This window comes from Ostrea edulis, chromosome 5, assembly GCF_947568905.1.
Source record: "Ostrea edulis chromosome 5, xbOstEdul1.1, whole genome shotgun sequence".
In the NCBI taxonomy this organism is placed as follows: Eukaryota; Metazoa; Mollusca; class Bivalvia; order Ostreida; family Ostreidae; genus Ostrea; species Ostrea edulis.
The window spans coordinates 47,919,990-47,935,432 of NC_079168.1; the positions used below are offsets into that span (position 1 = coordinate 47,919,990).

The 15,443-nt window shown below is 33.1% G+C and overlaps 1 protein-coding gene across 15 annotated transcripts in view; it reads right to left on the reverse strand.

The window, feature by feature from the left end:
- The window catches only part of LOC125652508 (1-phosphatidylinositol 4,5-bisphosphate phosphodiesterase beta-1-like), a 144,867-nt gene that overhangs the window by 110,511 nt on the left and 18,913 nt on the right, over positions 1–15,443 (reverse strand). For 9 of the 15 annotated variants that reach the window (XM_048881750.2, XM_048881745.2, XM_048881749.2 and 6 more), the window contains exons 2-3: positions 8,837–8,914; positions 4,016–4,036 (exon numbers count right to left, since the gene is read on the reverse strand). In XM_048881750.2, the coding sequence (XP_048737707.2) occupies positions 4,016–4,036; positions 8,837–8,914 (99 nt within the window). The remainder of the gene's footprint in view (positions 1–4,015; positions 4,037–8,836; positions 8,915–15,443) is intronic. The other 6 variants (XM_056164646.1, XM_056164643.1, XM_056164645.1 and 3 more) reach the window with 1 other exon arrangement.

Consider the following 15,443-nt stretch of genomic DNA (forward strand, 5'->3'; position numbering starts at 1 on the left):
CCTAGGCCCTGCTATTTTTCTGAGCTACTGTGATTTTTAAAAGATTTTATGCAATATTTATTCCCATTAAAAATTTTGACCCCATATTGTGATATCAACCTAACCCCATAGGGTCACAACATAACCATGGTACAATGTCATACTTAATTAAAAAAAAACATGACATGAAGTAAGTGTCATGAGAAATCTATCAACAAAATATGAAAGTCCTAAACCACAGTTCAAAGGATAATTCCTAGGTTTGATTTTCTTAAAAGTAGGTCAAAATCCTTTGGCACCGTTATCATGTCATCGAGAAGCTCGTCGAAGTATTAAGATAGAGTCGATGACTGAAGCGTTTTAAAGACTTCAATCTCTGATGATTTCTAACGACAATTTGTACCATACACAAGTCGTATTTTTTACTAGCCCGTCGGGCCAGTGCGTACTCATATTTTACTAGCCCGAAATGAAATCTAGTAGTCTTGGGCATCGAGCTTGGGAGCATTTGCATTTGGATATGATTTAGTGTGGCCCTGCTAATCTTCAAAAAAAAATTAAATTAATTTCCTGCATATTCTCATATATTGTGGCCCCATTCCACTCCTGGGGTCTTTGAATTGAACAAACGTGAATTTGAACAAGCTGAAGATGACTAATCATGGCTCTATTGTTGCATCTTCACAAGTCAAGGATTATTGATTTGTTACTTCGCACTTAAACCCTTGACATCAGTGACTATCAAAAAGTTGGGCTCATTCTGATTGTTTCCACAATGAAGATCGAGTGGGAACCAATGAGAATGTGGTTCTATTTATAACAACGCGAAGTGAGAGATTCAAATAAAACCACATGTATTGATACCTACAGTTATGGCTATTTCAATCGTTTAAGCAATATTCTCTTATGCAAAAAGGTTTCTAAACTTGATCTACTATCAATAAACTTCATTAGTGGTGTAAATATTACAATTGCGCATGTTGTATGAAATCGTGAGATGCAGTGATTTCATTGGATCTTTTATTTATAGTGGATTGCAGAATAGTCTAATGAGCCCAACTTTTATATAGCGACTGATGTCAAGGGTTAGTGCGAGGTAACGAATCAATAACCCTTGAGTTGTGAAGATGCTATTGTTGAAGAGATGAAGATTTTTAAAGATGTTTCCTTGCATATCCCCATAATGTATATTAACAATGGTCCTGAACCCAGTTGCACAAAAGTTAGTTAAGTTTAATTGACATTTAACGTCTAGTTAACACTATATAAATGTAAGAGTTAATGGCAATTTAATTAAAAAACCTTTGTGCAACTGGGTCAAGTTGTTCTTGAGAAAAAGATACTAAAATCTTTTCTAGCTGTATATCTTAATATAAAAATATGACCCACTATTGCATTCCAACCCTACACCTGGGGGTCATTATATGAACAAACTTGACTCTTATCCATGTCAGGAAGATTTCAAGTAAATTTCAACTTTTCTGACTCAGTGGTTCTCGAGATAAGTCCTTCTGGAAATGAGTTTGGTGTGATGGGGGCTTGAAGGAGGAATAATTGTCATAATGGATGACTTCCTTCTGAAACATGACTGAAAATAATACATATTTCATTATTTCTTTTCATCATAATTGTTATTGCCTATAGCTGGGTAGCTCAGTAGGTCATGGGTTCAAGTCTAGCAGGGGTTTTTAATTGGTTTTTTTTTTCAGGGTTCAAAATTAACTTTTTTCAAGCACTATATAGTCCATATGGCCTTGTGACTATCATTTGTTCACTTGTTCACTAATCCGTTCACTATCATATAAAATGATAACACAGAATAATTTTTCTTCAATGGTATTTTAAATTGATATAATCAATCTAAAAATTTCACAGAAGCAAACAATACAGTTTCTAAAACCTACTGTAGAAAAACTCAGCTTGGAAACCATACTTTATTTTGTTTTCTTTAGAAGCATTCAATAACCATGGAGTGACTGACCCAACCCCACATGTTTGGAAGGTCAGCAAGTCAGTGTGACACAAACGCTTAACAAGCAGGTATTCGACCATATAAGCTCAAACATCTAAAACAAATCTTAATCAATCGTCAGTTTTGAGATATGTCAAAGTTATTTCCCTTTGGAGTACTTTCATACATAGTAAGGCGCAAAACTATTTGTTTACATGTGGGAGTGGGACAAATATTCATCACTGCATAAATGAATCTGCTCAGTTAAGGTATTCCATGTATAATGAAAGGATAATGAACAATTTTGAAGGATTTAGATCAACTTAAAAGTTTATTGTTAAATAATGGTGAAAGTGAAGCAGATGAAATTCACAAGACTGGTAAATGATAAGAAGCTGACCTTTTTGCGCTTAAGACTTTTTGGAAGAGTTGTCTGCCCTTTGTAAAAATTAGAAAAATCTAATTTTCTAAAAATGTGTGTGGTCAATGATTAATTTTATTTCATATTTTCATAAAAAGAAAGTGTATGTAACTTTCTACCAAGAGATTAGTATGAAAATATAATTTGTTTTTAAAATATTGTAATAAAACATGCTTTTCCCATATACTTCAATGTTAAATTCTAGGTGAAATAAATCAAACGGTAAACAAAATTTTGAAAATTCCTATGGTGGATTAATTTTATTTGATGAACCCTTCAAAATGATACCATGATTACAAATATTCAACCATCCATTTATTAGATATGAAATATGGTCATTATACATTGAATACCTTAAGTTTCACATACGAACTTTCATCATCTGAATTTGACTGATACACATACTAAATAAATGATAATTCAAGTATTCAGGGAGTAATTCAATACATGGAATTCTTATTATATAATGTTATTTCGTTGCTCATACGTATCATATCCAGGATATTACTTGCAAATATGACATTCTTTTTATGTTTCCACTTTAGGAAAAGTTTACTACTCCAGCATGTTTTGTAACTTAGTCTCGGACTTACGGACATGACATAATTTTGAACCCTGAACTTTCCACAAAAACTGCATTTTTTAACTAAATAAGGTAAATTTGAAACTTTTCCATTTCAAAATATCATTGTACATAATTTCCACACTCCATCCATATCAGATTTCTCTGATGTGTTATTCCTCTTGAACAAAGCTAGTGACTGTTCCTTGAACACCCATCATTATAAGTAAAAATCACGGGTCTTTCAGACATGACTTCAAAAACAGAGGTTCAGTGTCATGGCTTTGGCATGATAAAGAACCCTCATTGCTATAGTCAAGAGCACCATGCACATCCCAAGTTCAAAATTTGTGATATCTGTACAGAGTGAATAACATAAAACAGCATACATTAATTAAACAAATTAGTATACTGGCCAACATATGAAGCAATTCCGAAGACGAAGGGCCAAAATAAAAAGGGGATACACAACATACTTTCTTCACTGCTGTGACATTATGCAGGCCCATATAGGAAGCAAATTCAAAGTGGGAGAGGACCAAAAGAGAAGAGTAATGCAATACATACTTCCTTAATCATAGTCAAGGCAAAATTATAGTAAGGCCTGTAGGGGACAGTTTCAAAATTTATACATTTTCTTGGACAATTTTTTGTGGATTTTCTAATTTTCTATGTGAATTTTATATAAAAGATTTTCTGAAGTGAAAGGAGGCTGGACCCCCTTTTCCTATCAGCCTATTATCAGGTTTGAAACTTTCCTGCAATTCCTCTTATTACTGTCTATTATCCAATCCAATCAGCTAATACACTAACAGTCAACATAAGATTACAATCGCTAAAGCTAGTTCATCCCATTGAGAAGACCAATACTGCTTGTAACTCTGTACACAAAAGAAGTTCTATAAACAGTCAAGAGAAATTTCCCTCTTCTTTCACTGCTGAACTAAGCAGCTTTTAAGTGGAAAATGGTGATTGTGAACTTTAGACTGCTTCTAAACATACTGCCATGTACATGATAACAAAAACAAAAGACTATCTCATGCCTCTTTTCTCTATAAATTAAATTAGGAATGGTTGTGTCAATCCATGCCCTAATACTTACTGAGCTGTCATCTTTGGACGTCTGAAATTGGGTGGCACATTAGTCACAGGTTCTAGTCAATTTTTGTCAAATCACCAACTTTTCTCCATTTTAGGGAGAAATAATATCACATTGTCACAAAGTTTTCCAAAGGAAGTACATGTACAACAAAAATGCAAAATGTAAAATCAGAAATATATTCTTCCTCCTTTAAGGATTCTTCACACATCTGGTAAGTTCAATGAATTATGGTGTTAGCTGGCAATCTATAGATTTCAAGTTTTGAGTCCCAGAGGTTTTTTAAAAGGTTTTTTTCCTATATTGATTTTACACAGAAATTGCCATTTCTAACTACATAAGACATAATCTTATATTTGCAAAACCACAGCAATAATACAAATATCCTAGTTTTCATTCATGACAATTTTGATAGGTAATAATGTTATACTTCCTTACAAGTCGTATATTAACAGACCGAGACACAAGCACAGAGCAATAAGAGGAAAATGTTTAGACCTGGTCAGAGCAATTTTAGACACCTTTTAATAATCTGTAAGAGAACAATATGCAATTGTCAAGTTGTCATATAGTTGTTTAACTTTGTTGAACTCTTTTGTAGAATGAGATGCAAAGCAATTTTCATCCACACCCAGTGGGTACTAATGCTAATCGTTATGTTCATATATTGCTGAAAGAATGATTACCAGCTGTTATGCATACACCCGAACTGAAAGGATACTCAAATTTAGTAAGTTTATGATTGTTTGAGAATAAAATAGCTCAAATGAAACTCAAAATTCACTCACTGTCTTTCTTTGTTAAAGGTATCGATCGTGTCCAAGAGGAAATGAATGATTATTACAAATTAAAAATCAAAGGCCTAATTCAAACAATTTCTTGATATGGTCAGTTTGATGCACCGGCTATTATAAACAAAATACACGCTTTTATAACATTTATTGTCATCTACATAACCAGTCTATAATGTTCATGTACACCCTGTACTACCCATCCCAGTGTTTGACAGAATACTGAATGTACCCCAATCATTGAAGAACCATTTTCTGGTAAATTGCGTATTGCATTGTTTTTCACCTGAAAATTTTTCAAAATCCAAATCATATAACTGTTACATGATTGATAGTTGAAAACTATTACAATAAAGATTACACTGATAAATAAGGCCTTATCATATGCCTATGTTTCATAATTGCAAACTACAGTACATCTGGTTGTTTCTGCTGCAGATAAAGTTGTATTTTTGTGGGTCAACTGAATTTGCAAATTTTAAATATTTCTTAAGAAAACAATTTCTTGGAAAATACTTTTACATGTCTGTAAGCAACAATTTTCTGATGGAGAAGATTTTTAAAATTTACAATTTTGGTAAATGACTATAATGAAGATCTTCGTACCAAATTTGAAACAAATTGGGATGTTAATTTTTAAGAAATAGTTTGAAATGTTCAATTGTTAACGTACAACAGACGACTGATGATGACCACTTGCAAAAGGTCACCTGAGTTTACTTAGGAGACCTAACAATGCTTCAGGATATTGTAATGGATGTTAAGTATATATTAATTAGTTTTACAAAAGAAAAAATAGCAATTTCATTGTAAAATCAAGCCAAACTCCTGTGAAGCTTGAGCTCATGATCAAAACATTGGCATCCTTACAAGGTTTAATTCAATGAGCTTACCAGATAACATAGATAGGATAAAGAACATAGTACTGTATGATGTCTATATATTTCTGCATTTGTGATATAAATCTATTTGCTATTCCTATTAAAGAAAATGTTATATGTCACCAAGTCTTCATTACATCAAGCATTGTCTACCATAAACTTCATTATAAAATACTATATTTTTAATTTTCTAAATCCCAGAGTATGATGCTCATTTTGATTCATCAAATTTCCTACCATAAATGCATCGATGGTGTAAATGTGATATTCGTAACTGCTGCGTTACGTACATCCCAAGATTAAGGGCACTGATTCTGCTAAATATTACTGTTGTCAATTTTGTAATACACTGTAATCACCAAAGGGAATACTCTTCTGTTTCATGTTTTAACTTATGTGTTACTAGATATAAAAATTAAATACAAAGGTTTAATCCCTAAATGAAGAAATCAACTGTACAAAAACCAGGGTGATGTGGGTAACTGCAAAAAATAAATCATTATCTATGGAGCTGATTATCATAAAACACGGATGTGCTTAAATTATGCTATTCCTAAAATAGTTCATTTCATATAGGTGTGAAGTTTTAAATGAAATCAAAATATTTCATTGTGGATGTTATCAACCTAAATCTTGAATGTTCATGAAAGTTTTTACAAATAGTCGAAAGTGGTCAGTAACTAATGTGATTGACCAGTGACAACTCCTGTGATGAAAATGCAACACAACATCCCATCATTCAGAAATCTATAGGAAAATATATGTATATTGTAAAAGTAGTTTTTTTTCACGCTAGGGGTTAAGTATGCGTTTTCCCACATCCAGTATTATGCATCAGGGGAAAATATGCGTTAACTGAATATGATATACATATCATATCAAATATTTTTAACTATACGCATGGGGGAAATTTATGCACTTATTATGTGACCACGTAATCAGTGTAAATTTCCCCCACATGAAAATAACCACTTTTACAGTACTGTAGTTATTTCCTCTCAGAAGTACTTAAGGCCTTTTGTTAGGAATACATCAGGTTACCGATTCTGTTTATATATATATATATATATATATATATATATATATATATAAAGCAATATTTTGGAAAGCACCAACAATATCTAATGTACTGGTCATAGTGGCTAAGTGGTTAAAGCATTTTCTTCATGTTTCAAAGTTGTGTGTTTGAACCCTGCTTGTGCCATGGCTACATAATACCTTCGACAAAAACATAGGAAGTGATTGCTCCTTCGCAAAACATTTGGCATTTAGAAGTGCGAGTCGCAAGTCTTACTGTTATGACCTTCTAAACAGAGGTCCAGTGTGACTGCAGGCATTAGTACGTTAAAGCACCATCACTATAAAGTTTGTGGCACTTCAATGAAAATCTCTCAAAGGGATGCAAAACAAAATAACAAACATAATCTAATTTTGGTTCACATTTGATATAATAGACTGACTGCTGAAGACTGGACTTGACTCAAGTATTTGATCTCCAGAGAAGCAAGAAATTCATGTCCAGAAATTGCTGGCACTTTGCACAAATCCCAATGGTGGAATCATAATACTGAGCAAAGGCAAATATCCAATGCCATTAGATCACTTCATTCTTTCCCGTTGCATGGAAGACAGAGTAGCATGTGAAGGAAACTGGTGAGGTGATCCGATTGATATTCAATGTAGACAAGATACGATTGTATATGTCAAGACAAGTCAAATAAGGCAAAAACTGTTTTAACATAATAAACACTAATAAAATTGTACATCAGCTCCCCAAACTATAAATATATGTACAACTGTAAAAGATTCAAAGTATCATAATAAGAGCATTTGTTTTTATTCCATTTCTTTTCAATTTTCTTTATGTATTTTGAGTATGTGTTGGGATCTTTGCAGTATTATAAAAATAAAGCAATGTAATAATTCTTTTATATAGTCTTGTTTAAAGTCAGTATTTTGCAAATGCTATGGTCGTTATAACGATCTAGTTTGCCAATACAACCTATCATTGGGTCAAATGCTGTCTGACATGTTTCATACCAATTGTTAGACCATTCTTGGCACACTCATTTTGACTAAGGATAACTCCGTTTACCTGATCAAGATATTTGGCTCATGGCAGGTGTGACCGGTCAACAGGGGATGTTTACTCCTCCTAGGCACCTGATCCCATCTCTGGTGTGTCTAGGGGTCCGTGTTTGCCCAATTCTCTATTTTGTATTGCTTATAGGAGTTATGAGATTGATCACTGTTCGTTATCTTCACCTTATTCATGTGTCACCTCGATCACCTCTCTTCAAGGTACAATAAATAGTATGTTTTTAATTGAAGCCATGATGAAAACTTACAAGAAACAAGAGACCCTGCTGATGTTCAGCTATTATGACTTTTATAAAAAAAAAAAAAAAAAAAAAAGGGATGTTAGGCAAAAGATGATCTGAAAAGCTTACTTTATCTATCTATCAGCTCAGGTGAGCTAAAATAAGGAAATATTGTCAAATGAATTTTACTTCAAGCAGTTATTATTTCCTCAATTATTCATTAATTTTCCCCTGAGAAGGAGAAGGGAAGGTGAAGGCAGTCATATATAGGCATATGAATGGATCTCAAGGTATCGTTACCAAAATAGGAGGGAGGAGGGCTTCAAATGTATAAAACTTAAATATATATTCATTTACCATTTACATGAAATATTTAATCATTGGGATTAGGATTCAACAACAATAATAAAAGACACACCAAAAAAACTTAATTCAACAGTTTAAGACAACCTTTTTCAGGCTTTCCTATCAGTTACGGACATTGTTTTTTTCTTTTTACAGTTGCCTATATTACCCTGTTTTCTTGTATGGTTGATTTCTTCATATAGGGATTAAATTATGAAAAAGCTTCTCTGTATATTAGTTCTAAATTTGGTAATACATCGATCAAAACATAAAACATGGAAGAATATAATCCTTTATCATTACAAAATTGACAATAATGATTTTTTAGCTGAGTCTTCATGCTCCATCTTGGGATGTCTGCAATTGCACATTTACACCAGTGATGCATGTCCCAGAATCTACGTTCTGCACTTGCCTTCAATACACATAAATGTTTGAAACTATTCACCTCTCTAAAGTGACTTATGACCTTCCCATGAAACCTACCTTGTTTTGATCTTTCCAGTACAGGATGTAGCCCTTTGGATCCACCTTTAAGGTGACTGGGGTTCCTGTTTGCGAGTTCTACAACAAAAAGCAAAATAATATATATATGATTTCCATAAAGAAAAAAAAAATTTTAAATTAAGTATTGCATAGCAATGCATGTCCTCTACCAGTCCCATGTTAAGTCATTTGCTTCATATCCTGCATGAACAATAGGCCCATGGGCCACATCACTCACCTGAGTCACCTTGGCCCATACTTAAAGATTCCCCCTATATATTTGTATGCAAAACTTTAATACCCTATTTTGGCCCCATCCTACCCCTGGAGGAAGGGGGCTTGATTTTTACAAACTTGAGTCTGCACTATGTCAGGAAGCTTTCATGTAAATTTCAGCTCTTTTGGCCCAGTGGTTCTTGAGAAGTAGATTTTTAAATTACCCCACTTTATTTTTGCATTTTTGTGATTATCTCATTTGAAGTGGGCATGACCCTTCATTTTAACAAACTTGAAAGCCCTTCTTCCAAGTATACTTTTTGCCAAGTTTGGTTGAAATTGGCCCAGTGGTTCTGGGGAAGAAGTCGAAAATATAAGAAGATTACAGACAGACGGACAGACAATGGACAACAGGCGATCAGAAAAGCTTTTGGCTCAAGAGAGCTAAAAATGAATAAGTAACAAAAATTTATCAGGAATAGAATATGATAAGTCTATACATATTGCTAGGATCACGTCTGGTCTTAAAATTTCAATTTTATCATATACCCATCCAGGCAACGAAATTAAGGGGAAATACTCGCTAAATGCGAGTTAAAAATTGAAATAGCAAGTGAAAAATCACAAGTGATCGCAGCTTTTTGCGAGTGAAAAAAACACCATCTTTTTTCCGGATTTCCTTGGTTTATGGGCTGTACTTTGAAGTTTACAATAATTTTGTCTTGTGCATACAAATGCTTTACAGAATGAATATACAAGTATTGAAAAAGTAATCGTGGATCGAATAAATAACTAGGCCAAGGTCATCTCAGTCAGTGATGTCGAAGATGGCCTACTTCATGCACACTTTGGGCGTCTCAGAGACGTCCGATTTAAATAGCAAGCATGTTGATTCCGTCCATGTTTACATGAAACAACACATGAAAGTGTTAGTGTCACGCTTCACGCAGTGTCCTTCTGTAGTCTATAGTCACACACTTAGAGTTCACGTTTTTTTTCCAGCTAGAATTTTTTAGATGAAATTTCCTAAAGTTTTGAACATATAGTTTGAATTGACGCAAACAGTCTTCAAGATTTCAAACCACATGATGTTGTAAATAGGTTGTAATCTCTGGTCAGCGAGTTTGCCGCACAAGTGTACCCTATGACCCTCATCATACACCAATGATACATGTATGTTGTCTGATAATTCATTAAATTTTAAATGAAAGAATTCTCAATATCATTTTTATTATCGCACTTTAAAGAAGATTTTAAAAGATTTTCCCTACATTTTGATATAGATATATGCTTGTTTTCTTAAATTCCTGTAAAACAGCAATCGATTGAAAAATGCTAGTAAAAGCTCAATTTTGCTAGTTGGAAAATAATCCACTAGCTAAAATTTGCTAGTAGTGAAAAAAGTTAATTTCAATCCCTGCCCATCAATGTTTTGTTTTTTGATACTGTTGATTTCAGAGTGTGGTCCGATTTTCCGGATCACCATACTGTGGTTTTTTTTTATTCCATATCAGTATCCCCTGAAACTGATGACGTCATGATGCATCAACGCAACATTTTTTGTGGAAAATATCGACCCCTCACAAACAAAACTGTGTACACAAATATAATTTCACTGTATGTTTTTTGGAATACCAACATTTATTATCTTATAAATGCATATGGAGGTATATAATAATTAGATTTATCATTACTACAGTAACTTGATCCAAAGAGTTGGATTTTGTCTCTTTAGAAACCCTTTCATGGTTTTAATTGTTAGATATACAGCTGATGTATTAAATTTGTCTGATATTGGTAATAATCACAATTTGCTGTTGCTCACACAGGAAGGATATTTCATATACATTCTATAACTGCTTATCTGTCTATTTTAGGACATTTCCCCAATTTGCTAAATGCTAATCAGCTTCCTTACTTTTATAGATATGATGATGGATGAAATCTGTCATAATTTTACAATAAATGTACATACTGTACATAATTCATATTAAAGACTTAAACATGTCGAAATAGCAAATCACAATTAAGATTATCAAGTGGCCCCATCAGTACATTTGGCAAGTTTTAATAGTACACATGCAAGCATGCTCTAAAATGGCTACATAATTCTGCTACATATTCAACTTCTTTAGGGTCAGAAGTACACATTTTGCTGTTAGCAATACAAGCTATAACTAATGGTACAAATATTGAAAAATAAAAAACAAATAGAATAACATATTTGTGATTTAATATATATATATAGTCTCATTGAATCAGAGTGGATCTGAAGCAATAAACCTGTCAAATGAGCAGGAAATGTTGATTCATGAATTAATGTCTTCCTGATTCCTGTTCATAATCTACAATGTGCATTGACCTTGGAGGTCACCAGTTGGGGTGAAATGTGGATGCAGGCACTGTGCTTGTAAACATACTGACTGATTCTGCCAGAAAAAGACGAAAGCGAGATGTAAATTCAAAGTTAAACCAAAAATCTTAAAGAACATTTTAACCAATGACACTATTGCAGATTTAGCAAGATTCATGGTATTGAATTCATTTAATATAATTATGCCAATTTTATTGAAAATTCATCATCAAAATTTCATTTGAATGGCACTATTCCGTACCTACCGGGTATCACTTTCTTATACACATATAATTCATTTCTTAAAACAAACAAAATATATAGTTACTCAGGGTCAGTTTCTAGTTTAGTATTCAAATATATCGTCAGTGTGCATGTACACATCTTAAATTGGAAAAAACGGTAATCTACGCACATTATTGTCATCAGCGACAATATGTACTGCGAGGGTATTATGTACTTATTGTCATCGACGACAATATGTACTACCAAACAACAATATGTACCAATACAAGACATCATTACAATTGTTAAATATATCAAAGCCAAAAACATTGGAAATGTAAATATACATGTACATATGTTACAAAGTTACACACAATTATACATGTACATCAAGTGTTTTGTCTGTTCCAGTGGCAGATCAAGGATTTAGCAGAAGAGACAACAGAGGACTGAGTCCTGGGTAAATCCTGATGATGGCCCAGGTTAGAAGAACTTAATTCACATGCAGTATCATTTTCAATTAACACGACTGTTTTAATGTCGTGAAACTTTTGAAAACTTAAACAGTTTTTGGCTTTTACTTTAATTTTAGGATCCAGTACAATCTTGAGTTAAAGCAGCATAACAATAATTTTCATGAGAGCCACCTGTTATATCAAATATGGCTGCTGTTTCCCCCTCTCTAAATCTGTCACTGTGTTCTATCCATTCCTTTGATCCCAACTTGTTAACATTTTGTAAATAATGCAGATTCCAATTGTCATATAATTTAGACATAAAAATACCATTCTGTCTGTGCCACTTAAAAATCACAAATACTAATTATTCAGGTTATAATGCAAGTGATTATTGTGCAATAGTTGACCTATGATTCATGTAACAGAAGGCAGTAACAGTTGTTTCATATATATACTGTTATTGGATCCTACATACAAAGAAGACAGCTATGAAGTATATAAGTGCAAGTACTACAAACTCCCTCACACAATTATCTACAAAATATTCAATTACAAATAAATATGAACTATTATACTGTAATTCATATACATATATATATATAGAGAGATATATAGATATATATATATAGAGAGAGAGAGAGAGAGAGAGAGAGAGAGAGAGAGAGAGAACCATAACATTGTAAAGTCAGTACTTAAGCTATGTCAGTATATTCAAAATCAGGTGCAATTCAGGTAGAATTTGTTCCAATCACTATATCATTCTCAATGTTGATAATAATGCAGCTTACATAAAGATTGCATAAAACTATAAATCCTGCCAAAGTAAGGCTGTCTAAATTTTATGATGTGTCTAGTGCAAAGTCTTAAACTAAGAAATTACAAGGGAGGGAGGAAAAGAGTTTCAAACAAATCATTTATCAATGAAATCCATCTACTTACGATGTATAAATAATACCGAGTCTTAGAAATTAAATTGTTACACCACCGATTAATCTCATCTCTAATCACATGCTGTATAAGCCTGTATCTTGTTGCCAAGAGTAAAAACTTATTTGTAGTTGATAATTTAAATAAGGACTTGTTTGTTCTTTGGAAATGTTTATTTCAGTGAAACCTATACACATGTGGATGACATTAAAAGTATACATGTAATTCATTCAGGAAAGGCTATATATTTTTAATATCAGATTTATTCAGTTCAAGCATAGCACTGATTTACAAAATTTAATTAATATATCTGAAATTTAAATAATTGAGGAAAGGACCTCTACCATACCACATTGGTGGCATATTACTCGATCATCAGCATGAATTTCTTTTCTGAGACATATTTACAATGTTTACCTGTATTCCATACCAAAATACAATACCTGCAAATTAGCAGTTTATAAATAAAGAGAACCTTATCATATCCTCAAGTACTTGTGTTTTAAAGCTATTTTCCATGGCAAAACCACCATTGTAACTGTTGTTACATCAATTTTGGCATGTTAGTTACACGTGAAGAATACTGCAATGCAATGAAATTTTTTTTAACAAATATATACCAATTCGTGTACAGCCATAATAACATGATGAACTTAATTAAGCTCCAGGCCTTAGGGTTAAAACCATTCTCTAGATCACTAGTTGTAAACTCAACATAACATGGCATACTCTTATGGCAAATTCTATAGATTCTGAATATTGAAGGATGCAGTCTTTTCAGCATTCACATAAAATTGGGGGAATCCCGAGATACAAATAAACTGAGCTGCTCCGCTTTAATCAATAGAAAATGCATATTCATACTCATAATTGAATCTTTGACAACTAAGAACGTCATTTGTTACACAACACTTTATGTCAACATGCATAGTGGATGTATATTTTATCATAGTTTTTCACTAAAAATGACAGCACAAATGTAATAGAAAAATCATATATATATGCAAAATTAGATATTAAAGGTTAAAACTGGTCATGATAAGGCATGCATGTAATTCTATATCCAAATTAGATCCTGTGCACCCATTCATTTTAGCTGATGTAACATATTATTTTGAGTTATAGTTTTTCTCTGCACAGCATCACATACCTGTCAACACTCCCATATTATTCAGCAACTTCCCATATTTTCACCAAAAAAGTCAAATGAATCCCTATTTTGTAAATTCTTATCTGCATTCAAAGAATTCTCTAACCTGCCTGGACTTCGAGCTAGGGAATCTTGTTTCAAATTATCCCCTAAATATTGTGTGTTTTCTTATGCAAGTAGACTCTTAATCACATCCTTTTGTTTATTCATTGTTGGTGACTTAGGTTTACAAACATTGCTTCACTGCACATAACTGGTAAAACCCAATGAGATTTAGCTTGGCTGTGATATTTAGACTCAAGTTAGTCAAAATATCACAACCAAGCCAAATCGAAATAAGATATTTTGACTGACACCTGTACTAAGATTTTTAATGATTTTTCTAATCCATTCCTCTGCAAATTAAACTTAAAGCCTAATCATGCTTCAAAACTAAGAGGTTATAAGTTCGAGCCCTGCTTATGTCATGGCTGAGACAAACCTAAGAAGTAACAAGAGATGTTTGTAAAACACATATCCATCCCCCCCCCCCCCCCCCCCCCCATGGTGCAAAATTGAAAAGGGTTATACACACACATCATTTAATTGATAGTAGTATCATCAATTCAAAATATTGAGCAGACAATATCTTCCTATGTCAAGAGTGAATTGACCATGTGACCTAAAAATCAATAGGGGTCATCTACTCCTTATGCTGTACCAGTGTACCAAGTTTGGTGTCAATCAAGCAAATAATTCTTAAAATATAGGAGACAATATATTACTATGTCCAGTTCAACAACTGACTTTTGACCTAAAAATCAATATGGGTCATCTTCTCCTGAAGATGTACCAGTGTACTAAGTTTGATGTCTGTCAGGCAAAAGGGTTATCAAGATATTGAGTGGACAGTATATTACTATGTCCAGTTTGACTTTTGACCATGTGACCTCAAAATCAATAGGAGTCATCTCCTCCTGAATATTCACCACTGTACTAAGTTTGATGTCTGTCAAGCAAAGGGTTCTCAAGATATTGAACGGACAGTATATTCCTATGTCCAGTTTGACCCTTGACCTTTAACCATGTGACCTCAAAATCAATAGGGGTCATCTTCTCTTGAAGATGTACCAATGTATCAAGTTTGATGTCTGTCAAGCAAAGGGTTCTCGAGATATTGAACGGACAGTATATTCCTATGTCCAGTTTGACCCTTGACCTTTGACCATAAAAATCAATAGGGGTCATTTTCTTCTGAAGATGTACTGGCGTACCAAGTTTGATGTCTGTCAAGCAAAG